At 45.2% G+C, this 20,721-nt stretch overlaps 3 protein-coding genes across 5 annotated transcripts; 2 read left to right on the plus strand and 1 right to left on the minus strand.

The window, feature by feature from the left end:
• Positions 1-3,547: 3,547 nt before the first annotated feature.
• ndnfl (neuron-derived neurotrophic factor, like) lies at positions 3,548-9,959 on the plus strand. Its single transcript, XM_088305050.1, has 4 exons — positions 3,548-3,622; positions 6,016-6,243; positions 6,317-6,438; positions 8,171-9,959. Exons 2-4 carry the CDS (start codon positions 6,068-6,070, stop codon positions 9,577-9,579), a joined length of 1,707 nt encoding a protein of 568 aa, XP_088161176.1. The 5' UTR covers positions 3,548-3,622; positions 6,016-6,067; the 3' UTR covers positions 9,580-9,959.
• Positions 9,960-10,892: 933 nt separating this feature from the next.
• Positions 10,893-13,050, plus strand: dnajc9 (DnaJ (Hsp40) homolog, subfamily C, member 9). The gene is made up of 5 exons (XM_088305493.1): positions 10,893-11,198; positions 11,843-11,983; positions 12,085-12,339; positions 12,408-12,494; positions 12,575-13,050. The coding sequence occupies exons 1-5, from the start codon at positions 10,908-10,910 to the stop codon at positions 12,677-12,679; spliced, it is 879 nt and encodes a 292-aa protein (XP_088161619.1). The 5' UTR covers positions 10,893-10,907; the 3' UTR covers positions 12,680-13,050.
• Positions 12,523-20,642, minus strand: fam149b1 (family with sequence similarity 149 member B1). Of its 3 annotated transcripts, none has more exons than XM_088305491.1 (15): positions 20,216-20,642; positions 19,672-19,788; positions 19,261-19,405; positions 18,392-18,540; positions 18,149-18,298; positions 17,214-17,545; positions 16,992-17,134; positions 16,322-16,381; positions 15,851-15,957; positions 15,420-15,644; positions 14,931-15,036; positions 14,707-14,832; positions 14,547-14,628; positions 13,909-14,049; positions 12,523-13,526 (listed from the first exon to the last, which is right to left on the minus strand). In XM_088305491.1, the coding sequence occupies exons 1-15, from the start codon at positions 20,260-20,262 to the stop codon at positions 13,444-13,446; spliced, it is 2,013 nt and encodes a 670-aa protein (XP_088161617.1). In that variant the 5' UTR covers positions 20,263-20,642; the 3' UTR covers positions 12,523-13,443. The 3 variants fall into 3 exon arrangements, with proteins under 3 accessions (XP_088161617.1, XP_088161618.1, XP_088161616.1); XM_088305490.1 differs by having other exon boundaries at positions 12,547-13,526; positions 16,322-16,384; XM_088305492.1 differs by lacking the exon at positions 16,322-16,381 and having other exon boundaries at positions 12,545-13,526.
• Between the last annotated feature and the right edge of the window lie 79 nt (positions 20,643-20,721).

The raw sequence follows: 20,721 nt of genomic DNA on the forward strand, positions 1-20,721 counted from the left end.
AAAGTGATATTTTAATAGGACGGCCCCCATTTCCCCTGCATTATATATAGCATGTAAGCGCCCATCAATAATAGATGAAAAGTCTGCTTTTGCTGCAATTATGACAAGTGAGATTTAACATCTCTGCCCCGGCAGAGAGACGACTGTATGTATGTCCATTAATTATTTAACGGACACACAAGGGTATGGGGCTCCATTGGTGGAAAAAAAGGAGCGATCAAAGAAAATATTCAGGCCAAGAGAAAGTGTGTCCATCACTTTTTGCACTAAGGTGTGAGAAAACACACCTGATTCAAATCATCAGGCTCGTTATCAAAATCTGCTCATTTGAGTCTGGTGTGTTGGACTACGAATACACCTAAAACAGGCTGGATAGCGGCTGTTGAGGACCGGACTCGGGTACCCCTTAAAGATCCGCCGGGTTGCCAATTATGTACACGAAGGGTGATATACATTCCATATCACATATCCTTTGCATGCGCATATTAATCTCTCCAAGGTTAATCACCATCCACTCATCAAACGCGCTCCCTCCTCATATCTGCCGCCGCCAGACAGCCGACTTTCACAACTTCCCAGTACAAAGTGGGCCAACCAACGGCGAGCCATCCAGCGTGGAAGACTTTGAAGGCGAATCCAGCCGCATCGCAAAGGACCCTCCATTAAAAAGGCGAGCGGTTGTGGACGCGTTTGTTCATAGCTCAAAGATTCTAGAGAAATTCCACTTGAAAGCCACGGACGAAGAGGGAAGGGACGACGGGCAACATTCAGTAAGGGTGTTTATGGGGGTCCCATTCAGAGTGACCTCAATAGGCCTGCGCTGGAGTACCGGCTCAACGAGATCCATCATAAGAGAGTGGAGGGGGACGGGGGGAGGGGTCCTCACACAAAGTGTCTCGACTTGTATGTTCCTGATGATATTGATTCAAGAGAGTGACATTCACCTTTTGCGAGGGGAGCCACTAAGCAGAAGGACCCCGACGCCCTCCATCCCCCTCAACTCGAGAGTCGCACTTCATCTCCAGGCACGGGATATAAAGCGCCCAATATGGCCGCCACCCCATATAGAAATCCTCTTAGCGCTCACTCTGATGTCTGAGGCATTTCCTCCTCATCGCTCTGCACGATGACACCAATAGAAATTATTGGCCATTATTGCAGAGTGTTCGCGAAACAAAATGTAGCAGCAAATTAGCGTAAAAGTTGAACGAACCGTGCACATAGCCGCAAAATGCGACTTTCTGACTCCATTTCAAAGGCGGTTAAAAGTAAAAAAAAAATAAGCTTTTTCCAGCAATTTAAACAAACTGTATGTAAAGTGTGTAATTTTGCATTTCAGCGGTGGTCGGAAATGTGAAGTCAGATTGAGATTGTCAGGGGAGGCGGAGCCTCGCTTGCATCATGAAAAAGAAAGAAATACATCAATAATGAGTACATGCAATTATTTTACAGATCTCTAGTCTGTGCTTTATATTAATTTTCTTAATTAATCCAAGAATGCAATGCCACGTATATTTATTAAATTGTGGTTTTGTATCTTATTTTACGTGATCGTGGTGGTGTATTAAGAGGTAACTTAAGTCCACATTAATCACCAAATATCCAGAATGACCAAATATCCGGAGAGCACCTCGCACCACAGACTGAACACATTTAGCGTAAAAGGCAAATGAATTGTTTTTAGACATTGAAAGACGGGGGTGGCCAGCAGGTGTTCATTTATTTGCTAATTGGTCTTTTGTCTCCAAATTTACCTCTGCTAGGTAAACGGCCCCAAAATGGACACGGTGTTGATTAAGCCAACGTGGCTTCAAATGACTTTTGAATGCCACACACTCACACACAACTCATTTGCATAAAATCCATGCAATGTCTGATGGGCTCTTCTTTGCATTTTCAACATGTTCAATTAGAGGCAGCGGGAGCGCCTCGATCAAGCGCGGCGATAACGGGCCCAAAGTCAGCATCACCTCTAAAAACACGTCCGCCTGCAGCCCGCCTCCTACAGATGTTATCGGGAGAATTCACTTTTTTTTTTTTTTTTTTTACAATACCGCTTTGCACATCAAATAAAACCTCCTCATCCTCATGCTCTTCCTCTGCATGCATTCAGTGACCTCATCATCAACACACAAGCCTGTACAAATTGCAAGCGTTCACCACAGCAGGAGGTAGACACACGACGGAAGAGAACAAGGAGGAGGCGGATTTGGATGACATTGACGCAGATGCCTAACTAAAACAGCCACTGCCACGTCCACGGCAAAAACTTACATCCAAGCAAGATTAATTATCAACAATCAAGGCAATAGGTTAAAAAAAATATGCTTGATCGTTGGCTGCCAAGACATTTGGCAGCTTTTGTTCAAGAGCTTTAAAGGGGAAGTCAACCCCAAAAAATGTCTTTCCAATAAAACCTTTTAAGCACCTTCACTTGTCTAAACATGACATTCTGATTAATGTTACATTTGTGGAATATGAATTCAGCAGCAAAACCCACCTGTTTTTAATCATCTCAGGGGTCGGCCATTATTTTTCACTTTCTGTCGCCTGAAAATAACATCACACACATAACCAATCACGGCGCAACTGTTTTATGAAGCAGAACCATGATTGGTCGTTAGCTGAACCCTGAGCAACTGTGGTGTCATTTTCAGTTGAGACAGAGGTGCCAAAATGGCCGCCCCCCCCCGGTTGGCTAAAAACGGGAGGATTATACTGCTTAAATCATTTTTTGGGGTTGACTTCCCCTTTAAGAAAATAAATTTTATAAACACACTGTTTTGATCAAGCTAGCTATGCATACAACCCAAAAATGCAGCTCTGGATAGTAAACTGAAATGACCGCTAATGAGCGCCCCGTTGTCAGCTAAGACTGTTGGCACCTCATGCAGACAAATACGGAGGAGTGAGAAAGAGGGATTTTTATTTATTTATTTTTTGTTAACGTGTGGATTGGGGCTTCACGATGGCGTGGTCGCTTTAGAGCGCCTTGTTATAGTGGAGATCCAGTAGGATCAATTTCCAGGCTTTTCCATAATATTTTAGCATTTTAAAATTGTAGTTCCTGAAAGCATAAGAAAGGTGCTAGATGACGACGCATCCATTTTTTCAAGATCCTAGAAGTAATATTTGATTGAAAGTTGACAGCTGAGCGCGCTGTGGTTTCGGCATGTTCAGCGAACACACCCACAATGTTTGAGAGTGGAGAGAACGGCCTGATTTTATTTTTTATATAAATTTGGCATTTTTTAACCATCCAAATTTGATCATTCAATCATTTCAAGTATTTTAAATTTGCTGGGACTTTAAAGCAATCTTACTGAGTCAAATGATCCTCTTCCACAATCATCATTTTCATTAAGTATGTGTATCCCTCATTTTCAATCATTTTTTTCTTGTTATTTAATCACTTTTTTTTTTTTTTTTTTTTTTGCAGTGTGACTCCTCATCCCCCAAGGAGTTGTCTCCAAGAGCCTGCATGCGCGAAGAAGAAACAACAACCTGCCAGTCGCTCCTCCTCTTCCCTCCACTCCTCCTCCTCTATCCCTCCTCCTCCTCTTCCATCACTCACTTGATGCCATCCCAGTGTCGGAGGAGAGCCTGCACGACGGAGGAGACGGTAAGAAAAGATGCCTTCTAACTTGTTTGGGGGCGGGGGGGTTGTTATGCATGCATGCATGTTGAATGGCTCCATAAAAGTCTGAGTGATAAGGCAAGACAACGTGGCCAGGTGGTAAACATCACCAGCCGTCACCTTGTCAACCGTCCTCTCCGCCTCAATGGGAAGACAAGTACCACCATGCAACTTAATCCCTCCCGACGTACAAATACCAGAAGGCAGATGGTCCGGGAAGCGAATAGGACGTGTGAATGGATACCACACGGCTTCCAACCTGTCCCTTTGGCTTCCATCTGATCAACAAACCAAGTGACTAAGAAGAAGAGGAATAAACAGCAGGGAGTTATGGAAAAGGAGCGGGGAATATATATTTAAATCTGAAAAGCCAGCGGGGCCATCAAAAGTGGTGAGCTGCAGTGTTTTAAGTGGACGCCGTGTGTATTTATAGAGGCCGCTGGTTAAGTTCACTAAGCTCCCGCTCTTGCACTCGCTCTCTCTCATTTTTGCCTTATGAAAATTCATCTGCCGAGCAGCCAAATGCATATTTCATCAGCGGCTGTACACACACACACACAATCTGTATGAAAGTCAATCAGCTTGTCCTTAAAACGTCAACCGAATTGACTGTTTTTTTTTTTCATTCCCAACCATCTTCCCCCCTTTACTATCCTTCCCCTCTAATTACTCCAAAATCCAACAACATCCCACCAGTTCCCTTCATTTCTCCGTGCAAGAGTAATGAGCCACCGCCGCCTCTTTTTGTGCGACTTTGTAGCTCATAGAGTTTGGAATCCGGGAGCGTCCCGCAAGACTCAGATGTGTGTGTATGTGTGTACGTGTCGCCGCCTCCGTGGTTCTTCCTGCCGCGATTGTCATCTGATCTGCGGGGGCACGGCGCTAACATCTTGTTAGAGGGAAAGGCGCTCATGTCGGTTTGCGGAGACGCCATCACTTTGAACAAACGTGGGCCTCTCCGGGGAGGAGAAAAGTAAATGCAGACCTGTAATCATTGAGTCTGTAAGCCAAGTGAACCGAGGCTCTGTGCACCTGCACGGCACAAAAATAGATGTACGGAGTGCAATGGAAATTAGTTTCGTCCATGATTATCGAAGGCACTGACGGGATTGATGAATTCATTTTTACTAGCACAAGATTTGAAGCGTTAGCGTCCCGCCTGGGGGGGGGGGGGTGCACAAGTCATAGGGTGCACTCTTAAAACTGGCGGGTCAAAAGTAACCCAAATTGGGTGAAATAGCTAACCCAGCACTGGGTCCAAAAGTGGCCGAGCTAATGGTCGATTAATTAAAGCCAGTATATATGGTTGAGGATTAGACCCAGCGATCAAAGGGGTAAAAAGTACACATAATGAGGAATTAAAGCTACAGAGAAATGGATTGTCAGGTTATCAGAATAGCTGTGATTAGCATTTATACACATTTTATTTCCACCATTTTATAATAATAATAATAATAATAAGAAGAAGAAAATGAAACACTCATTTTCACACTCTTTGCCGCTCAGCCGTTGCCTGAAAATGATTCTGGATCCAAAGTGCAAAGATCGACTTCACATTAAGAAAACATAGGCAGTTGCTTGCGGCCTCGAGATCCACCAGGGACCCTAAATGTGTCATAAAATCTTATTAATGAAATTTTCTTCAATGTAAAACAATCACTGTTGCATTAGTCCAGGTGTGGGCAAACTACGGCCCGGGGGCCACATGCAGCCCATTAAGCGTTTTAATCCGGCCCGCCGAACTTGAAGAAAATTAAATGAATAAACCTTTTAATGTTTCATTTTCTAAATACTGTGGTTTTTCAAAGACATATATTGTTGTAATGTTTTTGTTCACTTTCATTTAAAATAAAAAACATTTTTCTCCGATTAGGTGAGGTGACCCGCCAATCAAAAAGTTTGCTCACCCCGGCTTTAGTCTGAACTCGCTCACTTAAAACACCTTCTGTCAAAATCACTTCAACTGCCCCAACCTCCTTTCTCATGCAATGGATTATTCCTTCTTCTGCAGACTGTAGTGAATGAAACTTGTTGGTGCAGCTGTGAATGAGGGTCTTTACTGTCACGAGCGAAGCAGACTAAATCTCAGCTGAGTTTTGGCGAGAACAGGAAACTTAAAGTTAAAAAAAATCATTCACACCCAATTTTGAGTCAATTCAATTCAGTTTGAGTCCATTCACCAGACGACCCGGTCTGAAAGTTTAGCATGGACCTTAGTTGGGTTGGTCAACTGATTGATTAAGAGGTTTGTACTAAGACTTTTTGTCCAAAGTCGTCAACGATTTTCAGTTAAGTGGCACACTCACACACAAACACATCAAATGACAGACCATCATCTGATGTGATGACTGACAACCTTCCCCTTTGCGTCTTTCTAGAACCGAGAGACAATCAGACTTAGTGGCTGAGAAAAGCAAAGACACGGGAAAGATGTCACTGGCGTCACTGACCCAAGTTGGTACAGTTCTGGTGCTGTTCTGGAGTGCGTCGTGGCCCTCAGCTGATTCGGCCTCAGCCCCTGAGAATGAGGTAACGCTCTGGCCCAGCGCATGGTTATCGGAAGGGAAGATCACCACAGTGACGCTCCCGAAAGGACGCACTCGCAGGTAGAGCAACAAGCATGATTGCATTGTCTGTTGGTGGCGGCTATCAGTTTCTCAAGCCAAACTTGGTCCACAGGATGTACTTCACACTGAGGAAGGCACCAGCCATGACCGTGACCGTCAGCCCTTGTGACTCCCCCATCGAGTGGAGCCTGGCAGCACGCACCCTGAAGGACAAACCTCTCAAGAGTCAGGAGTGTGAGTGTACCACAAGACCTGCAAACTTAAAACCAAATCCATCCATCCATCCATTTTCTACACCACAATAGGGTCACGAGTGAGCTGGCAAGAGGCGGGGAAAACCCTGGACTGTTCGTCAGCCAAGTACCAGGGGTCTCCAACTCCGGTTTCCTCCAACTGCATGTTGTAAAAGTGTTCCTCCTCCAGCACACCCGATTCAAATTATCGTTATCAAGCTTCTGCTCACCTTGCTGATGAGCTCATCATTTGAATCGGGTGTGTTGGAGGAGGGAAACATTTATAACATGCATGGTAGGTGACCTCGAGGACCGGAGTTGTTGACAACAACCATTCGCACTGAGTTTCTTACCTCTCACATTTTTTTCCATTCAATTCTAACTCACAGGTAAAATTAACGGTGGAAAAACCTTTGAAATTATTCGTCAAAATGGCATTTGAACAGGGGTGTGCAGGCTTTTCAAATCAACTAATTTATCCATTGGACATTAAAGTTCCTTGTTGTGTTGTGTTGTGTTAGCGTTTATAATGGGGCTAAAGTTACAGTTTAGAGTTGTCGGACAGGATACTCCTTGTTTGTGTTAGCGTTAGCATTGTTGTTAAATGTTCATTTTAAAGTTGTGCAGTGTGTTTTGGCTTCTATAAAATTGGTAAAGCAGCCAGGACGCATCCTGTGTTGTGTTAATATTAGCATTAGTGCGAGGCAGGGGTACGGTACAGTCATGTTTTTAGTTACTGTTTCGAGTTGTCGGCCAGCACACGTCTTGTTTTGTGTGAGTGTTAGCATTGTTGTTAAGTGTTCTGTTTAAAGCTGTGTACCATGTTTTGGTTTCTATAATATCGGTGTATCAGCCATTCTAGTGTTCTGTTAGCATAAGCAATAGCATTGTTGCTAAGTCAGAGTTGTGTAGTGTTTTGAATTCTATAGTAGTCTAATTGTGGACCAGGCAGGATATGTTCTGTGTTAGCATTAGCATTTGTGCTACGGGCACCTGTGTGTGGTTTTGGTGGACTCCTTCAAAAGTCAGCCAAACAAGCTTCTCCACATGGTAAAGTAACAAAAATGACATCATAAAACGACACATGAATTATTCAGAACCTCAGTTGGCGGGTCCCCCGTTGCCAGTGTGAATTATTCACTTTGATTCCATAACATTTGTAGAGAGATTTCTCCTCGCCTGTTTTTTTTTTCCATTTAACCAGTGACATCATTCAACTGAGGTTTGCACACTTTAAAATGTATTTTATTATTTTATTGTTTCATTATTTGGAGTTTTTTCCTCTTTTGAAAAATTGGGCTGATATTGAATATTCATCTGACGTCTGCAAATGTGGGACGTAAACAACAAGAATGATTTTGTATTTTTGTACTTTGATGAAGCAAAAGTGTTCCGTGAGTTTGTGTTGCTTTAAATATCAGTTACTGTTTAACTTATGAGGCACTTTTTGGTACTGGACAAAATGTGATGGCAAATATATTTTTTCCCTTACATGGACACGTCCATTACTTCCACTCTTTATATGGCACTCACTGAAACAGTTTTCGAATTAATTTGTTTCATTCATAATATGATAAATTTAGTTGGTTGTTTAATTTCCCAGATGATGGGTGGCAGGAGAGACCGAACTATTTGTATACAAACCATCAAAAGAGTTTTCCAAATGAGGTCCTCCTTTTTTGGTCCATATATGTACTACTTTTTGTTCAATATTATTCTTTCCCCCCCCACAGGGAGCTCCAAAAAGAGCGCGCCCGAAATGTGGTGGAGGGGTCCTGGGACTGAGGAGAAATTACACACTTTTTCCGGCAGCAGAATGGACACCTACAGTGGCCCGGCGTCCCCCCATGCGTCCATCTACATCCTGAGGCTGCGCTCCAAGCGGCAGAGTAGCAGAGCCACAGTGTACTTCCACCAAGACCCGGGCCACTCTGGCGTTTTCCCACTGATTCCGGCTGACCGCCGAGTACACACGTTAGGCGTGGGGATGACGAGCGTTACCCTTAGCTGGACTCCCAGCACCTCGCTGGGTGGTCCCGCTCTGGACAAATACGACTACTGCGTCCTGGTCAACTCCGAACGCAACTTGCCCAGCCTTTGCGCGGCCCAAGAGACCTCCAGAAAGGAGAGTGATGAAAAGAGAGAGAAGACGGAGAAGAGGAGGAGCGTGACGGCATGGCCCATTCTGAAGGAGTGGTGGTGGGAGCAGTGGGAGGTGGACTTGGAGGAAAAGAGTCCATCTTCTGACGGGGATCTCGGGTGTGTCTGCGAGGGGACAGAGAGCGTCTGCACAGTCTCCGAGCTTGTACCTGACACGCAGTATTACTTTGACGTCTTTGTGAGGGATCGGGTAAACGTGACCAGCGCGGCCTATGAGGGGACATCCGCCCGGACCCACGGAGAAGCCCGGCCGTCTGTCACCACGTTGAGGGAAGGCGAGCTGAGGTGGGTCACGTTCCATGACAGAGGCCCAAGAGCCGAGCAGTTCTTCAGCTTCCGCCCTCATGGCTCACAACAGAGAGGTCTCCTCACCGTGCAGAGCTGCGGAGGGGGCAGCAAATTCAAGATCACCGTGTCCAGTAAAGCTCGTGTTCTGACCACCCAGGCCGTGGGGAAGGACTTGGTGCAGATTTGGCTCCAGGGAAGCCCGGTTTATCTTATCCACTTAGAAAGGGAAGCAACCGCCATGAGCGAGAGCTCCACCGCTGCCTTACCGGGGGATCTGAAGGCTTCGGTCAAATTGCAGACCTCGTCCGCCTACCACCGCAAGGGCGTCCCATCTCTTCCGTCCACCTTGCAAGTCAAATCCTTCAACCGCTTACGTGGGTGCAACACTGTCACTCTGGCCTGGATGGGCACAGAGGAGAGAAGCCTCTACTGTGTGTACCAGCGAAAGCAGGGGGGCCGACATGATGAGGACAACCTCAACGCATCCTGCCTGGGTCCGGAATCCCGCTCGGATACGGAGAGGGTTCTCTGCAAGTATTTCCAGGAGCTCAACCCGAGGCGGGCCGTCACTACGGCTGTGATCGGGAGCCTGGAGCCAGGGACCTCTTATGTGTTTGATGTCTATTTAATGAGACGCTGGGGGATCCCTGTCAAGTACGCCAGCAAGAGAGTCAAGACCAGGAAGGAGTGCTGAGATGCCGCCCCCTGCAGGAGGGTTGTGGACTAACCATGAGAATGAAGCCATTTGACTGTTGTGGGAAAGAAGGATCTGTTCCTTTTTTGTTGAGCAATAGATGGCCTGGCAACTTGTCTTCTTCTGAGGGCACGAGAAGAATACGCACACCAGCAAACTTTCATATTATCCCTATTTAATATTTACAAGAGAATGCTCACATTGCTTCTCACCGTCCATCATGATAAGAACGTGGCAGCGGTCCAAGTGCTCGTTTTGTACGCGAGTACAAAGGACAGATGAGGTTTGTGTTGTCAGAACACACAGGCATAAAAAAAACAACAACAGAGACCGTGTGCCAAATATGCAACAGAAACAGATGGGGCAATAATTGGATGACATCTGAGACATGTGGGAGGGAAGGGGGGCAGCGTGGGACTGGGGGGAGGATTTGTGTATATTACTGGTGCTGCTTATTATATCAACGCAGCAAGAGTGCAAAGAGTTGAAAGTCAACTGTGTGTATGTTTGTGTTGTGCTTTTCGCATGAATTAGTGGAGAGAAAAAAAAATACTTGTGACTATAGCCTCATTGTCGTCGTTGAATTCTTGTGCTGCCTCAAACGCACTAATAAATACCACGGTATCTCTACGTGCTTCACTACAAAGTTACAATTGACCTTTTCACCATGGCAAGCTACTTTTGACAGTGAAATGGATTGAATGCATTAACCTTGCCCAAACTCGCGCAGATGTTTGGCTAGCCATTATATTTTGTAAATTACTCCAGGACGCCTCCTGTTTACAAACTTAAAATTGGTGTACATTAGGTCTGATGCATTTTTATTTGAAACTTATGCTTGGACAGAATACAATGTAATGGGTACTATATCCAGATACCATGTAACTATGTTCCCAGGTGACTGTTAGGATACAAAAAAACGTGACATGTATGTGATGCCAGGTAAGTGTTAATATCGTCCAGGAAATGTCATGACGTCATTGTTGCGTTTTAGGCGCTCGGTCCATGACATCACTTGACTGGTACATTTTGGCGGGGGAAAAAAACGTATTTAGTAATTTAATACTTTTGTGACAGAGAAAAATAAATCACGCTACAATCTATCGCCCCAACATTTATGTTACAAAAATATTATTAGTATCGATTGTCAAGGAGGAATAAAATACAGTATAAATGTAAAACATATCAATTTGAAAGTTTTGTCTTATGATGCTTCCGTTGCCATTAACAACGTTCTGTCACAAGGTCTGTCGCGTTGAAATGACGTCATAGGTCACTGCAACCAATAGCACACTACGTTTGAATATGACGTCTGTACGTTCGTGCATATGCGGATGTATGTCGCAGTCCAGCGCGCCAAAACTGTCAAGCACCAACAAAAACAAAGCAGCACCGACTGGCCTGGATCAAAAATATCGGGCAAAGCAAAGCGAAGCGACGGCAGAATGGGTTTGCTCGACCGGTGCGAGGAGCTGTTTAAAACGGCGAGCCTGTACGGGGTGCTGGGCATCAACAAGGAGGCGACCGAGGCGGAGATCCGCCGGAGCTACTACAAAGTGTCGCTAAAGGTTCATCCGGACCGGGCCCCCGACGACCCGTTGGCCACTGAGAAGTTCCAGGTAACTCCTTCGAGCCTTTAGCTACTGTCACCTACGTGGCGTAGTATCTCTTCGAATTTGATATTTAATTCGCTGTGAAACGGAACACGTTGACGGTTAAGACACTCTTAAGGCTTATACACTGGTACGCTACCAAACATATGTCAGTAAAGTACACTGTAACGATTTTGTCCGTCAATTTTCTCCATGTGAAATATTTAGTTGAACACAACGCCACAGTGCGAGGTGGCTGGATTGACACAGCAAAAGAAAGGTGCTCACTAATAAGTACACTTAAAAAAAAGAGAGAGAAATTGGCCTATTTTGTTCGAATTCACCTTGTGAAACATTGTTCTGTGTATCATTTTGTTGCATGAATGGTTTAAAAAAAAGTGGATACATAGGTTATTAAATAGGTCCCGTTTGCCATCAAGTGGAAAAGCATTTAATTGTTTTGCCTGTCACTATACGTCGCTGGTATCCATAGATGAACAAAGATGCATTTCACTTGACAATTTATTTTGGCATTTTAAAATAAAAAAATAATCTGTTACAAACGGCTCTCTGCATAATACATGCATCATTACAATATCACAAAATCAATAATTGGAACTGATAGACTGAATGATTCTCACCTCCTTTTTTTAAACTTCATCCACCCTCAGGTGTTAGGCAAGTTGTATGCAGTGCTGAGCGACAAGGAACAGCGGGCCGTCTACGATGAGCAGGGTGTGGTGGACGAGGAGTCAGACATTTTGAGTAAGGATCGCTGCTGGGAGGACTACTGGAGGCTGCTCTTCCCTAAGGTAAGTGATTAAATTCATCATGGTGGGCTCAAGATGTAAAAGGCAGTTAGAAAAAAAAAGTCATTTTTACACACTGTCCATCCAATCTGTCTGTCCTCTAGATCACCGTGCAGGACATCATTGATTTCGAGAAGCAATACAAGGGCTCCGACGAGGAGAGGAAGGACTTACTGCTGTTGTACGTGCAGCACCAGGGAGACATGGACGCCATCCTGGCCTCGACGCTGTGCAGTTCCCACGACGATGAGCCCAGGCTCGGCGACATCATCCGGGCCGCTATCAAGGATGGGGAGGTGGAAGAATTCCCTGCCTTTGTGCAGGAGAGCGACAAGAAAAAGAGGGCTCGCAGGAAGAGGGTGAGTGATAAACACCACCACACGCACAGAATTCCCATCCGGGATCCTAAATGTGAATTCCACTCCAGGCGGACAGAGAGCGAATAGAAGCAGAAGAGATGCAGAAAGAGATGGGGCTCGGCCAGGACGACGACAGCCTCATGATGATGATCAAGGTTGCAAACGCATTTGTACACATTTGCTTTGCTTGCTTTTAACTCAGTTAATTAACTTTCATTAATTGATTTTTGTGCAGCAAAAACACACATCCAGGGAGGAGAACTTCAATCACTTCCTGTCCGACTTGGAGGCCAAGTACTCCAAGAAGGGTAAAAAATCCTCAAAGAGGGGAAAGAAGTGAGGCGCATTCGGACTCGAGGTTATGGACATTTTTTTTCCACCAGTTCAAGATGGTGGATTGCCATTACGTAGTTAAGCACCATTATCTTATTTGTTTGAAAATGTAATGTTGATGCTGATGTAATATAATAGAAGTGCGTTTTATGTTGTCAGTCACAAGTGGGCAATAAAATGACTATACTTGTTCATCACTTGCATTGATTGAGTTGTTTTCTACACTTACTAATAATTTGCATTTTTCCTTACTTCCAAAGTAAACTCAGAACAGATTGTCACATGTCATTAAAAGATTATCATGAGCTGAAAGATATTTCCTCCGCAACCTGCTTGATGTTTTTAATATTAAATATTAAAGCTTTGGGGAGAAATCAAGATGTATGGTGTCTCAATGTTTTTTCACCTTGTCATGATGGGTTGCAGTATTAAAAAAAATGGTAACGAATTTAACATTTGGTGTGTGTGGAAGTGCAGCACAAAACATGCAATTCTGTCTCGCTGAGTGCGTTTTGCCTGCTTAGTTATAAACGAGAGCAGATGTTACGTTAAAATAAGCACACGAACACCAGCTCGGAGTGTTCTTCTTTTGGCAGCCACAGAAGCTGATTTGAAATACAAAAATAGACCTTTAACAAAGTTGCACAATAGTATCAAACATTTCTGTAAAAACAACAAAAGACGTGTGGGCGCTTGGCTTGGCTGTGCTGTTTGTCGATACAGTGTAAAGAAGAAAGTCTAAAGTGCTTGGAGACGTTTGGAAGCCAGCATCTACAGTCCCGGTCTGCTGGGTCTGGATGAGACGCCGCCCCGACTGTGAGACCGAGGTGGGCCGGACACGGGCACCAGTGGCGCTACAAGACAAGAAATGCAGACATTTTTTCTCATTACATCAAGGTTAAAAAAATACTTTGGTTTTGGGTATATCAGTAACAGAGCTAGGCATCCGTCTGTGAGTTTTCGTCACTATTTCAAGTCCAACTCAGACAAACGAACTTGCCGGTACCACGTCACACACAGGTGCCGCACACCTGACAAGGAGCCAAATAATTCATTTTTTTTATTTGTCCGCGTATGACAAGGAAATCATGTTCTCGACGCCGTTGGCAGTGGCTGACAAGGGACGGACTGGGTCCACGTGGGTCAGACTAAAATACTGACGATGCTCACCCCTGATTACCAAGTGATTGACATTTACTAGTTACGGATATGTGACTTTCTTTTCTGTCGACTAACCTGGGTGCAAGGCTGGAAAGTCCATCTCCTGGTCCTCGTCCCTGATTGGCCAGCGGCCCAGCGGGTGGTGGGAAAATGATTCCAGGAAAGACGAGCTGCCAATCCCAAGGCTGACGCCGGTCACGCCGATCCCGAGGGAGTCTTGGGGAGGCACGGAGAGATGGTTACAAATGTCCTGGCTGTTTATTACCTCCTCCGACATAGTTGCACAAGTCTACACACCCTCATGTAAATGTAATGTGGCTTTGTTTAGAATTAAGTAATCGCAATCAAATTTAAATGCGAGTCAGCACACACTTGCCAGCATTTTAAGTGCCTCGAATGAACGCCTAGTAAAGTTCAGCTGTTCTAGTAGGCCTTTCCTGGCATTAGTGGGCCACTCTTGGTACACGCATAAATTGCATTTGCGTGGGTGCTCAAGTTTGCCGCCTCACACATTCAGAAGTACGCAAACATTGTTTTATGTATGTCATAATGGCCCATAACTACAACGTGGTCTCTAATGACATTTTTAACACCTTTTGACTAGAACAAGAGAGTACAATCTAAATTAGGATTACTTGGCCTTCCAGAAGGTCTGACTTCAGGTTTTCCGAGTGCCAGATTTTTGGTGTAAACAATCCAGGAAAATGTCCCACCTGTGGCCACCGAGGCTCTGCCAGGCTTCCCTTGTCCGATGTTGTCCAGCACAGTGAAGGAGCGCCGGTAAGGGGTGTCCGACTGTGGGGTATCGTCAGGGCTCAGACCAGACCACACCACATGTGGAAATGAATGTGTCCCACAAAGGCGATGACATACCCTGTATGTATGTGTGGTATTGGGTCGGGAGAAGACGTCCAACGGGTAGAGGCGATCCCTCGGAATTGAACTGGCGACCTCGTCGTTTAGGGCGCTGTGGGCCCGGCTGGATGGGCCTTTGTGGCGCTGGTGGGGAGAAATGAGACCAAATTCTTTAAGTTTCTCTCAAGTGGTAAAACAATAAGGAGTTGATAAGCTGCCGTTGGAAGTTGTTATGATGTCACCTGAGCAGTTTTGGACTGCTCTGTGTCTCCGGCGCCAATGGGCGGTAGGAGCGTGTTCCTGCTCAGAGCAAACAATGGAGACATCAGGCGATCACTGGCTGTGGGTCTTTGGAGAAATACAAGAAAACAGAAGGCAAATAAAGCAAAATACGGCAATAAGCAATAACTCGATTGGCAGTAAGGGGGTAGCTCAGATTTTCATAGTTTATTAAATGCAACAAGGTAAGATTGTTTTGCGGAGATGAAATGATGGCAAGCAGCTTAGTGCACGAGTGATCAGAATGTCTGCCTCATAGTTGAGAGGTTGTGGGTTTGAAAACCAGCTTGGTGCTTTCTGTGTAGAGTTTGCACATTTTCCTGTGCTTGGATTTTCTCTCTCGTTATCAGACAAGTTTAAAGAGAGTGTACTTAAAAAAAAAAAAATAAATAAAAAAAACACTGCCTTGCATGATTCTTATCGACATTCAGCATGTGAGTGAGCCAACTCACAGCCGTGTACCCCGGATGACCTCATCCATAGATCCGGCCGCACTGGACTGACTGAGGCTGGGTACGAGGGGCTGGAGCGTGCGGGGTGCCAGATTTCTGCGGCGGGCCGACTGGGGCGGGCGGCTCAGCGAGGACGAGCTCTGCTCCAGCACCCGGCGAGGGCGGGGTCTGCTGACGGGCGTCATGCCCGAACCTGGCCTGAGGGGGCCTCGCTCCTCCGGCTCCCTGCAGAGGGAATGAATGAAAAGATGAGTGACAAATGACTAGATTGTAGTTTGATATTTAAGGGGAATTGTAAAATGAATTTGAAATGATCTTAAACGTTTGTGATCAATTGTTTTTTGCTCATTTGTGATCAAAACATTTTGTGGGATCCATTTTGGCTATTTTGGGTGGTGCTGTGTCTTTATTGTGATTACTGTAATTCGCACTGAGTTCTGTCCAGCACGACCATGTTCCTCTGTTGCAGCGGAATGCTGTGGATCATGATGAGGTCATTTAGGTTCTGCTGGGTGCCTCCGATCGTGATCCTACTCGCCTGGTGAGAGAAACAAAAACAAGTGAGAACAATTATAGATGACTCCTGTAGAATTTGACTTGAAGGAGCCCGGTGCCTCGATGGTTAGTCATTTTAATATCAACAATCCAGCCAGCGCCTTCTCAGTTAATTTCCGTGCAGCAGCCCAAATTCACGAATCTGCAAGGCCACCAACACGACAACATTCACAAGACTTTGAAATAAAACAAGCGCATTCTCAGGACACATGAAAAGATGCAGTTAATTCCTCAACTGCTTTCAGGTTAATAGACAAGCACAAGCACATTCAGTCTAGGACTAAAAGACGAGGAGCCAGAATAGCAGAACGCCGCCATCGTGGCTCCGAGTAAGGGAATTTACATACACTGGGCGGCCTTTTCTGCTTTTGGGGCTTCCGGCGGGACTTGTGCTTTGAGCCCCTCGACTTCTTTAAGTGAGGGAGACAGCGGATAGTCGTGAGGAAGGTAGCGGGAAAACGAAGGGAGGAAAAAAGCAGATGAAGAGGACAAGGTTGTAAGAGAGGAAACACAGTGATACAAATTCATGAATTTTGGAGCATTGGCGGAGCAAAAGGACTGAAAATAAATCACTGGCGCCAGGTTCTGGCAATTTTTTTTTTCCCATCAGGACTGATGAGTTGAATTCATTTGTACCAACGAATCCGTAAACATCACATTTTTTATTCATACAGGATGGCGGACTAAAGGTTAGCAAGTCTGCCTCATAGCCATGCGCTGCCGAAGGTGCAAATCAGTTTGTTGTTTCTGCGTGGAATTTTCATACTCTTGTTTCATTCCCCAAAAGATCCTTCTCAGGGTCATTGAAGATTCTAAATTACCGAGATGTGTGAATGTGTCACTTTGACGTAACATCAGCAGGCTTCAATTTTTGTTTTCTATGTAGGCGAAGGTCATACAAAAAAAATTAAGTAAATTTATATCATTCACATACACATAAGATTTTATTTTTTTACATAAAACTTGTCTGCCAGTTTGTGTATTCATATTTAAATGCTCTTTAGTGCAGTCACATACCTGAAACGGCAAGCCAGGGGCCAGTGGAGGCGGAGCCAGTGCACGGGTCTGGCCAAGTTTAGGCAGCATGCTTGGAACTGCGGAAAACAACGTCACGGAATTCTGCGGCACTGGACTCGAGTTCACAGAAGGCTTTTCATCACCTGCCAATCACACAATTACCACTAATCACTTCAATTATTTGTTTGGATAACGTCAAACACAGAGAGGAGGTGGTCATACTGGAGGTGCGATGATCCCACTGCCGGTGGACCAGCTCGCTCATGCAGCCCACCAGCTGCCGCCACACGTCGTCGAACAAATGGTCGAGCACCGCCTGACGGCGACACCGGTAGGGCGAGACGGGAGGCATGCAGCGACGCCTCGGGCACGGCTCGGGGCAGGCTCGCTCCGTTTCGTCATCCAGGCTGATGCGGTCGAAGGCCAGGTACTCCTCCATGTGGCCCTCCATCTCGATCACTCTGGCTCTGGAGTCCCTTGAGAGGCTTAGAGGTCCGTTTAGTTCTGCTGAGTTGGACTTGAGCAGTGCCGCGCTCCGACCCAGCACGTTCAACCTTAGGACCCACAAAAAAAGAAGACGTATTATGCATTTAGCCAATTTTTTTCGACACTTACCAGGTGTATTAATAACATGGCTTTGACACGCATTTGACACAATACCCTAAAGATAAAAAACGACAATACACTTTACACCTCCGTTTTCTCCACCTATACTGTCCAGTCGTTGGTGAGTACTGCTTTTGTTACTATGACGACAAGGAGCAGTGCTTGGGCATTGTGAGCATGCGAGAAGTTTCTAAGTGAGGAAATAAAAGCAAGTGCCTGAAAAATATGCAACCACAATTTCCAGAGTCACCCCAAAATTTTTTTTAACACATATCACATGTACGCTCAAGTTATGTCTAATATAAAAGTAAGGCTTTGGCGCCATCTTGTGGCATCTCAGTGCCAAGGAACTCCTTTGAAGTGAGTTAAGGAGCTTCATGTAGTGCTGCCATTTTGAGGCAGCACCAAACAAAAATATCGTCCGCATCATGATGACAAGTTCACAGAGCAATCAAGACTGTGACGGTTCTCGTTGTTGTGACCAGTAATAGACTGATGGTGTAGCTAATATTTCGTCAGTGAGCGTATGTCAAAGCAAAGCGAAAACTCACTCTGTGCTTTTGTCATCTTTCTCACTTGAGCCTTCGATGGCCTGCTGGGACGCTGACAGGCTACTACTGGAGCTGCTGCCGACCGTCCCGGAGGTCGCGTACCACTGGAAGCCCTCATCACTGGGACACACCAATTGAGTGCCCAGGATCCTGAGTTACACAAGCACAACGGATAGGAATGAAACAGCTAAACCTGTCTTTTCATGACAGGATGAAGTGCTGTTTTGCAGGTGAGAGACAAACCGAAGATGAGGGAAACGCGTGGCCCACTGCTGACACTCCTCCTGCAGTCTCGGGAGTATCCCTTCCCCGCTGCCTTTACCCTCGTACAGCTCTTTGTCGATCTCATCAAACATTTGCTGCACTTGGCGGGAAGCCGCCTTGTCGAATTCCTGCGGGGACAAGCGATGGAAGGAAGATGGTGTTACTTCCACCAAGATGAGTGATTATTCGATGCTTGTGCAATGACAATTTTCCATCTCCAGCTGTTTGGTTTTTTTTTGTCGTTATTGCATAGAAAATCCAGTAAATACTGGATGAATAATTTGGGGAAATTAGGATGGCATTATAAAAACCTGTTTTGAAAATTATCTTTCATGTTGGTAAAAAATACATTTACAAAAAAAATACAAATTCTCATATTGATGACATTTATTTTGAAATGCCTAAAATTCGTTGTCTGTAGTGGTTGAAAAAAATAATAAAACAAGCAAATGTGGAAAAATGAACCCTATGAATGCAGAGCCAGAACTTTGTCATTATCAGAAATAGTTTCGTTATTCAATTGGAATTCGAGCAGGGTTGGAATATGCAAAATTTTCGAGCTTTGTTTCTTAGAATCAGTCGGAGGTAGTCGAAATAAATAAAATACTGAGCAGTTGGGGGAGAAAAAAAAGTTTATCGGATCAACTGTGCCTACAAACAATACCCATCGGGCCCAGGTGTTGTGAATACACAGAAGCAGGAGACAAACAAAGCGGATTACACTCCACATAGTCTGTGAATGTCAATCAAATCTGTAATTAAAATTTTACAACGCGTATCTGTTTAGGATTTTCTTCTGTGACTAAATTCATGACATCACATAGTGCACTGAGGAAGCGGAGTCTTACATCGTAGCCCCAAGAAAAGACAGAACTCCTCTCTGTGGACACGCCGGTGTCTGTGGAGCTGTCGATGCCCGACCAGGACTGGCTGGAGTCCACGGAGATGACAGTGGGACAGTCGGAGGGGCTGGAAGCACCAGATGTCTCAGAACTACATAAAAAAAAAATATATTTTCCAGGTACTCTGGTCTGGGTTTTGGGGTCGATCACAGAATCAGAGGCAGTGTTTCCAAGTGTGGAAAAAAAGGTTAAATGTCAAAGTCGTAGAATATTCAATCAAGCTGTCTTCATTAGTTATTCTTTTAGCTGCACATCTGAAGGAGGCAACACGATATCAATTAATCTACGCAGTGGATCTAGTTTCGCATTTCAAGCTCTCTTGTTCGATTGCCTGCATATGGAGTGAGGCTGCCTCGCCTGTTGCGGATGGATATGGCCTCCTCCACGTTATCGAGGGGGCACTGAGAGGTTGTTTGGCGGTCTGCTTCCTCGGGGAGAGGGTGGTGGTCCAGGCTGCTGCGAGACAGGCCACGGCTGCATAGAAAAACACATGCATTCTGTATAATGGACAATTAATTTTCAATACGCAATTAGAAAAATTAAAGTAAAGATATGTAAAAACAAGAGGAGAAAAAAAGGGAAATTCTCGAGAATAAATGTAAAAAAAAAAATTCTAAATATTATGGACGGCGGTAAGCGAGCTTGCCTTCCTGTGCCACGTGACGACACTTTGCAACCTGTAGTTTACTGCGCGTCGTTTGTAACCCCGGGTCGTCGTAAATCGAGGATCTCGTCCAATCTAATGTTATACTACAAGGTCGGGATCCACAAACAGCATTTTACTATAACAATGCGGATTTTTTTTTTTGGGGGGGGGGGTATTTTTGGGGTAGTTCATAGATGCGAACAACGGGTATGATGCTCCACAATTATTATAGCGTTAGTCATGTTTCATACTTACATCTCAAGCTTGTGCGATACAGGCCTCCTATTGTAACGTGAAATCATTCTCCTTCCCTCCGTGTCTAAAAGCTCAAGTCCTCTCCTCGCCTCGTCGTCCCCGCATCTTCAACCCGCAGGGCACCGCTTAGGCGGACGAATAATTAAGACATTTCCACAAAACGCTAGCCTGGCTTCCGAACGCGGAAGATAACGTTAGGTAGCAGATCCACTTTGCAGCTTAGCTAACATGGCACGAGCAGCGTCGCTATTTCCTCAGAAATTCACTTCCTGTCATTGATGCGTTAAGTGTGTTTGACAGTCACCCGTTCTACTGGTTTGCACTTTAAACGAGTGAATTCACGCTATCTTCCGTTCGGTGCGCGCCTATGCTATTTGCGTTAGCACCGCCAACAACACGGCTGTCATGGTTACGCTGCTGGGTTTAACCCGGCACGGAACACGTGATCAACTACAATTCCCAGCTTTCATTGCGTTAACAACGACGCGCTTCTAAAATATGTCCGT

Source organism: Idiotropiscis lumnitzeri, chromosome 9 (assembly GCF_059441095.1).
Source record: "Idiotropiscis lumnitzeri isolate Australia: NSW breed Sydney's pygmy pipehorse chromosome 9, RoL_Ilum_1.0, whole genome shotgun sequence".
Classification (NCBI taxonomy): Eukaryota; Metazoa; Chordata; class Actinopteri; order Syngnathiformes; family Syngnathidae; genus Idiotropiscis; species Idiotropiscis lumnitzeri.

Excerpts from the sequence above, each read along its gene's own strand:
- fam149b1 (XM_088305490.1), bottom strand. The coding sequence starts at position 20,262 with ATGATTTCACGTTACAATAGGAGGCCTGTATCGCACAAGCTTGAGAT. Across the intron at positions 15,958-16,321 it reads AGCAGAAAAGGCCGCCCAGT|GCGAGTAGGATCACGATCGG; the intron begins GTATGTAAATTC and ends TTCTCTCACCAG. Across the intron at positions 15,037-15,419 it reads GTCATCCGGGGTACACGGCT|ACCCACAGCCAGTGATCGCC; the intron begins GTGAGTTGGCTC and ends ATTTCTCCAAAG.
- ndnfl (XM_088305050.1), top strand. The coding sequence starts at position 6,068 with ATGTCACTGGCGTCACTGACCCAAGTTGGTACAGTTCTGGTGCTGTTC. Across the intron at positions 6,244-6,316 it reads CCGAAAGGACGCACTCGCAG|GATGTACTTCACACTGAGGA; the intron begins GTAGAGCAACAA and ends CTTGGTCCACAG. Across the intron at positions 6,439-8,170 it reads ACCTCTCAAGAGTCAGGAGT|GGAGCTCCAAAAAGAGCGCG; the intron begins GTGAGTGTACCA and ends CCCCCCCCACAG.
- dnajc9 (XM_088305493.1), top strand. The coding sequence starts at position 10,908 with ATGCGGATGTATGTCGCAGTCCAGCGCGCCAAAACTGTCAAGCACCAA. Across the intron at positions 11,199-11,842 it reads TGGCCACTGAGAAGTTCCAG|GTGTTAGGCAAGTTGTATGC; the intron begins GTAACTCCTTCG and ends ATCCACCCTCAG. Across the intron at positions 12,495-12,574 it reads GCCTCATGATGATGATCAAG|CAAAAACACACATCCAGGGA; the intron begins GTTGCAAACGCA and ends ATTTTTGTGCAG.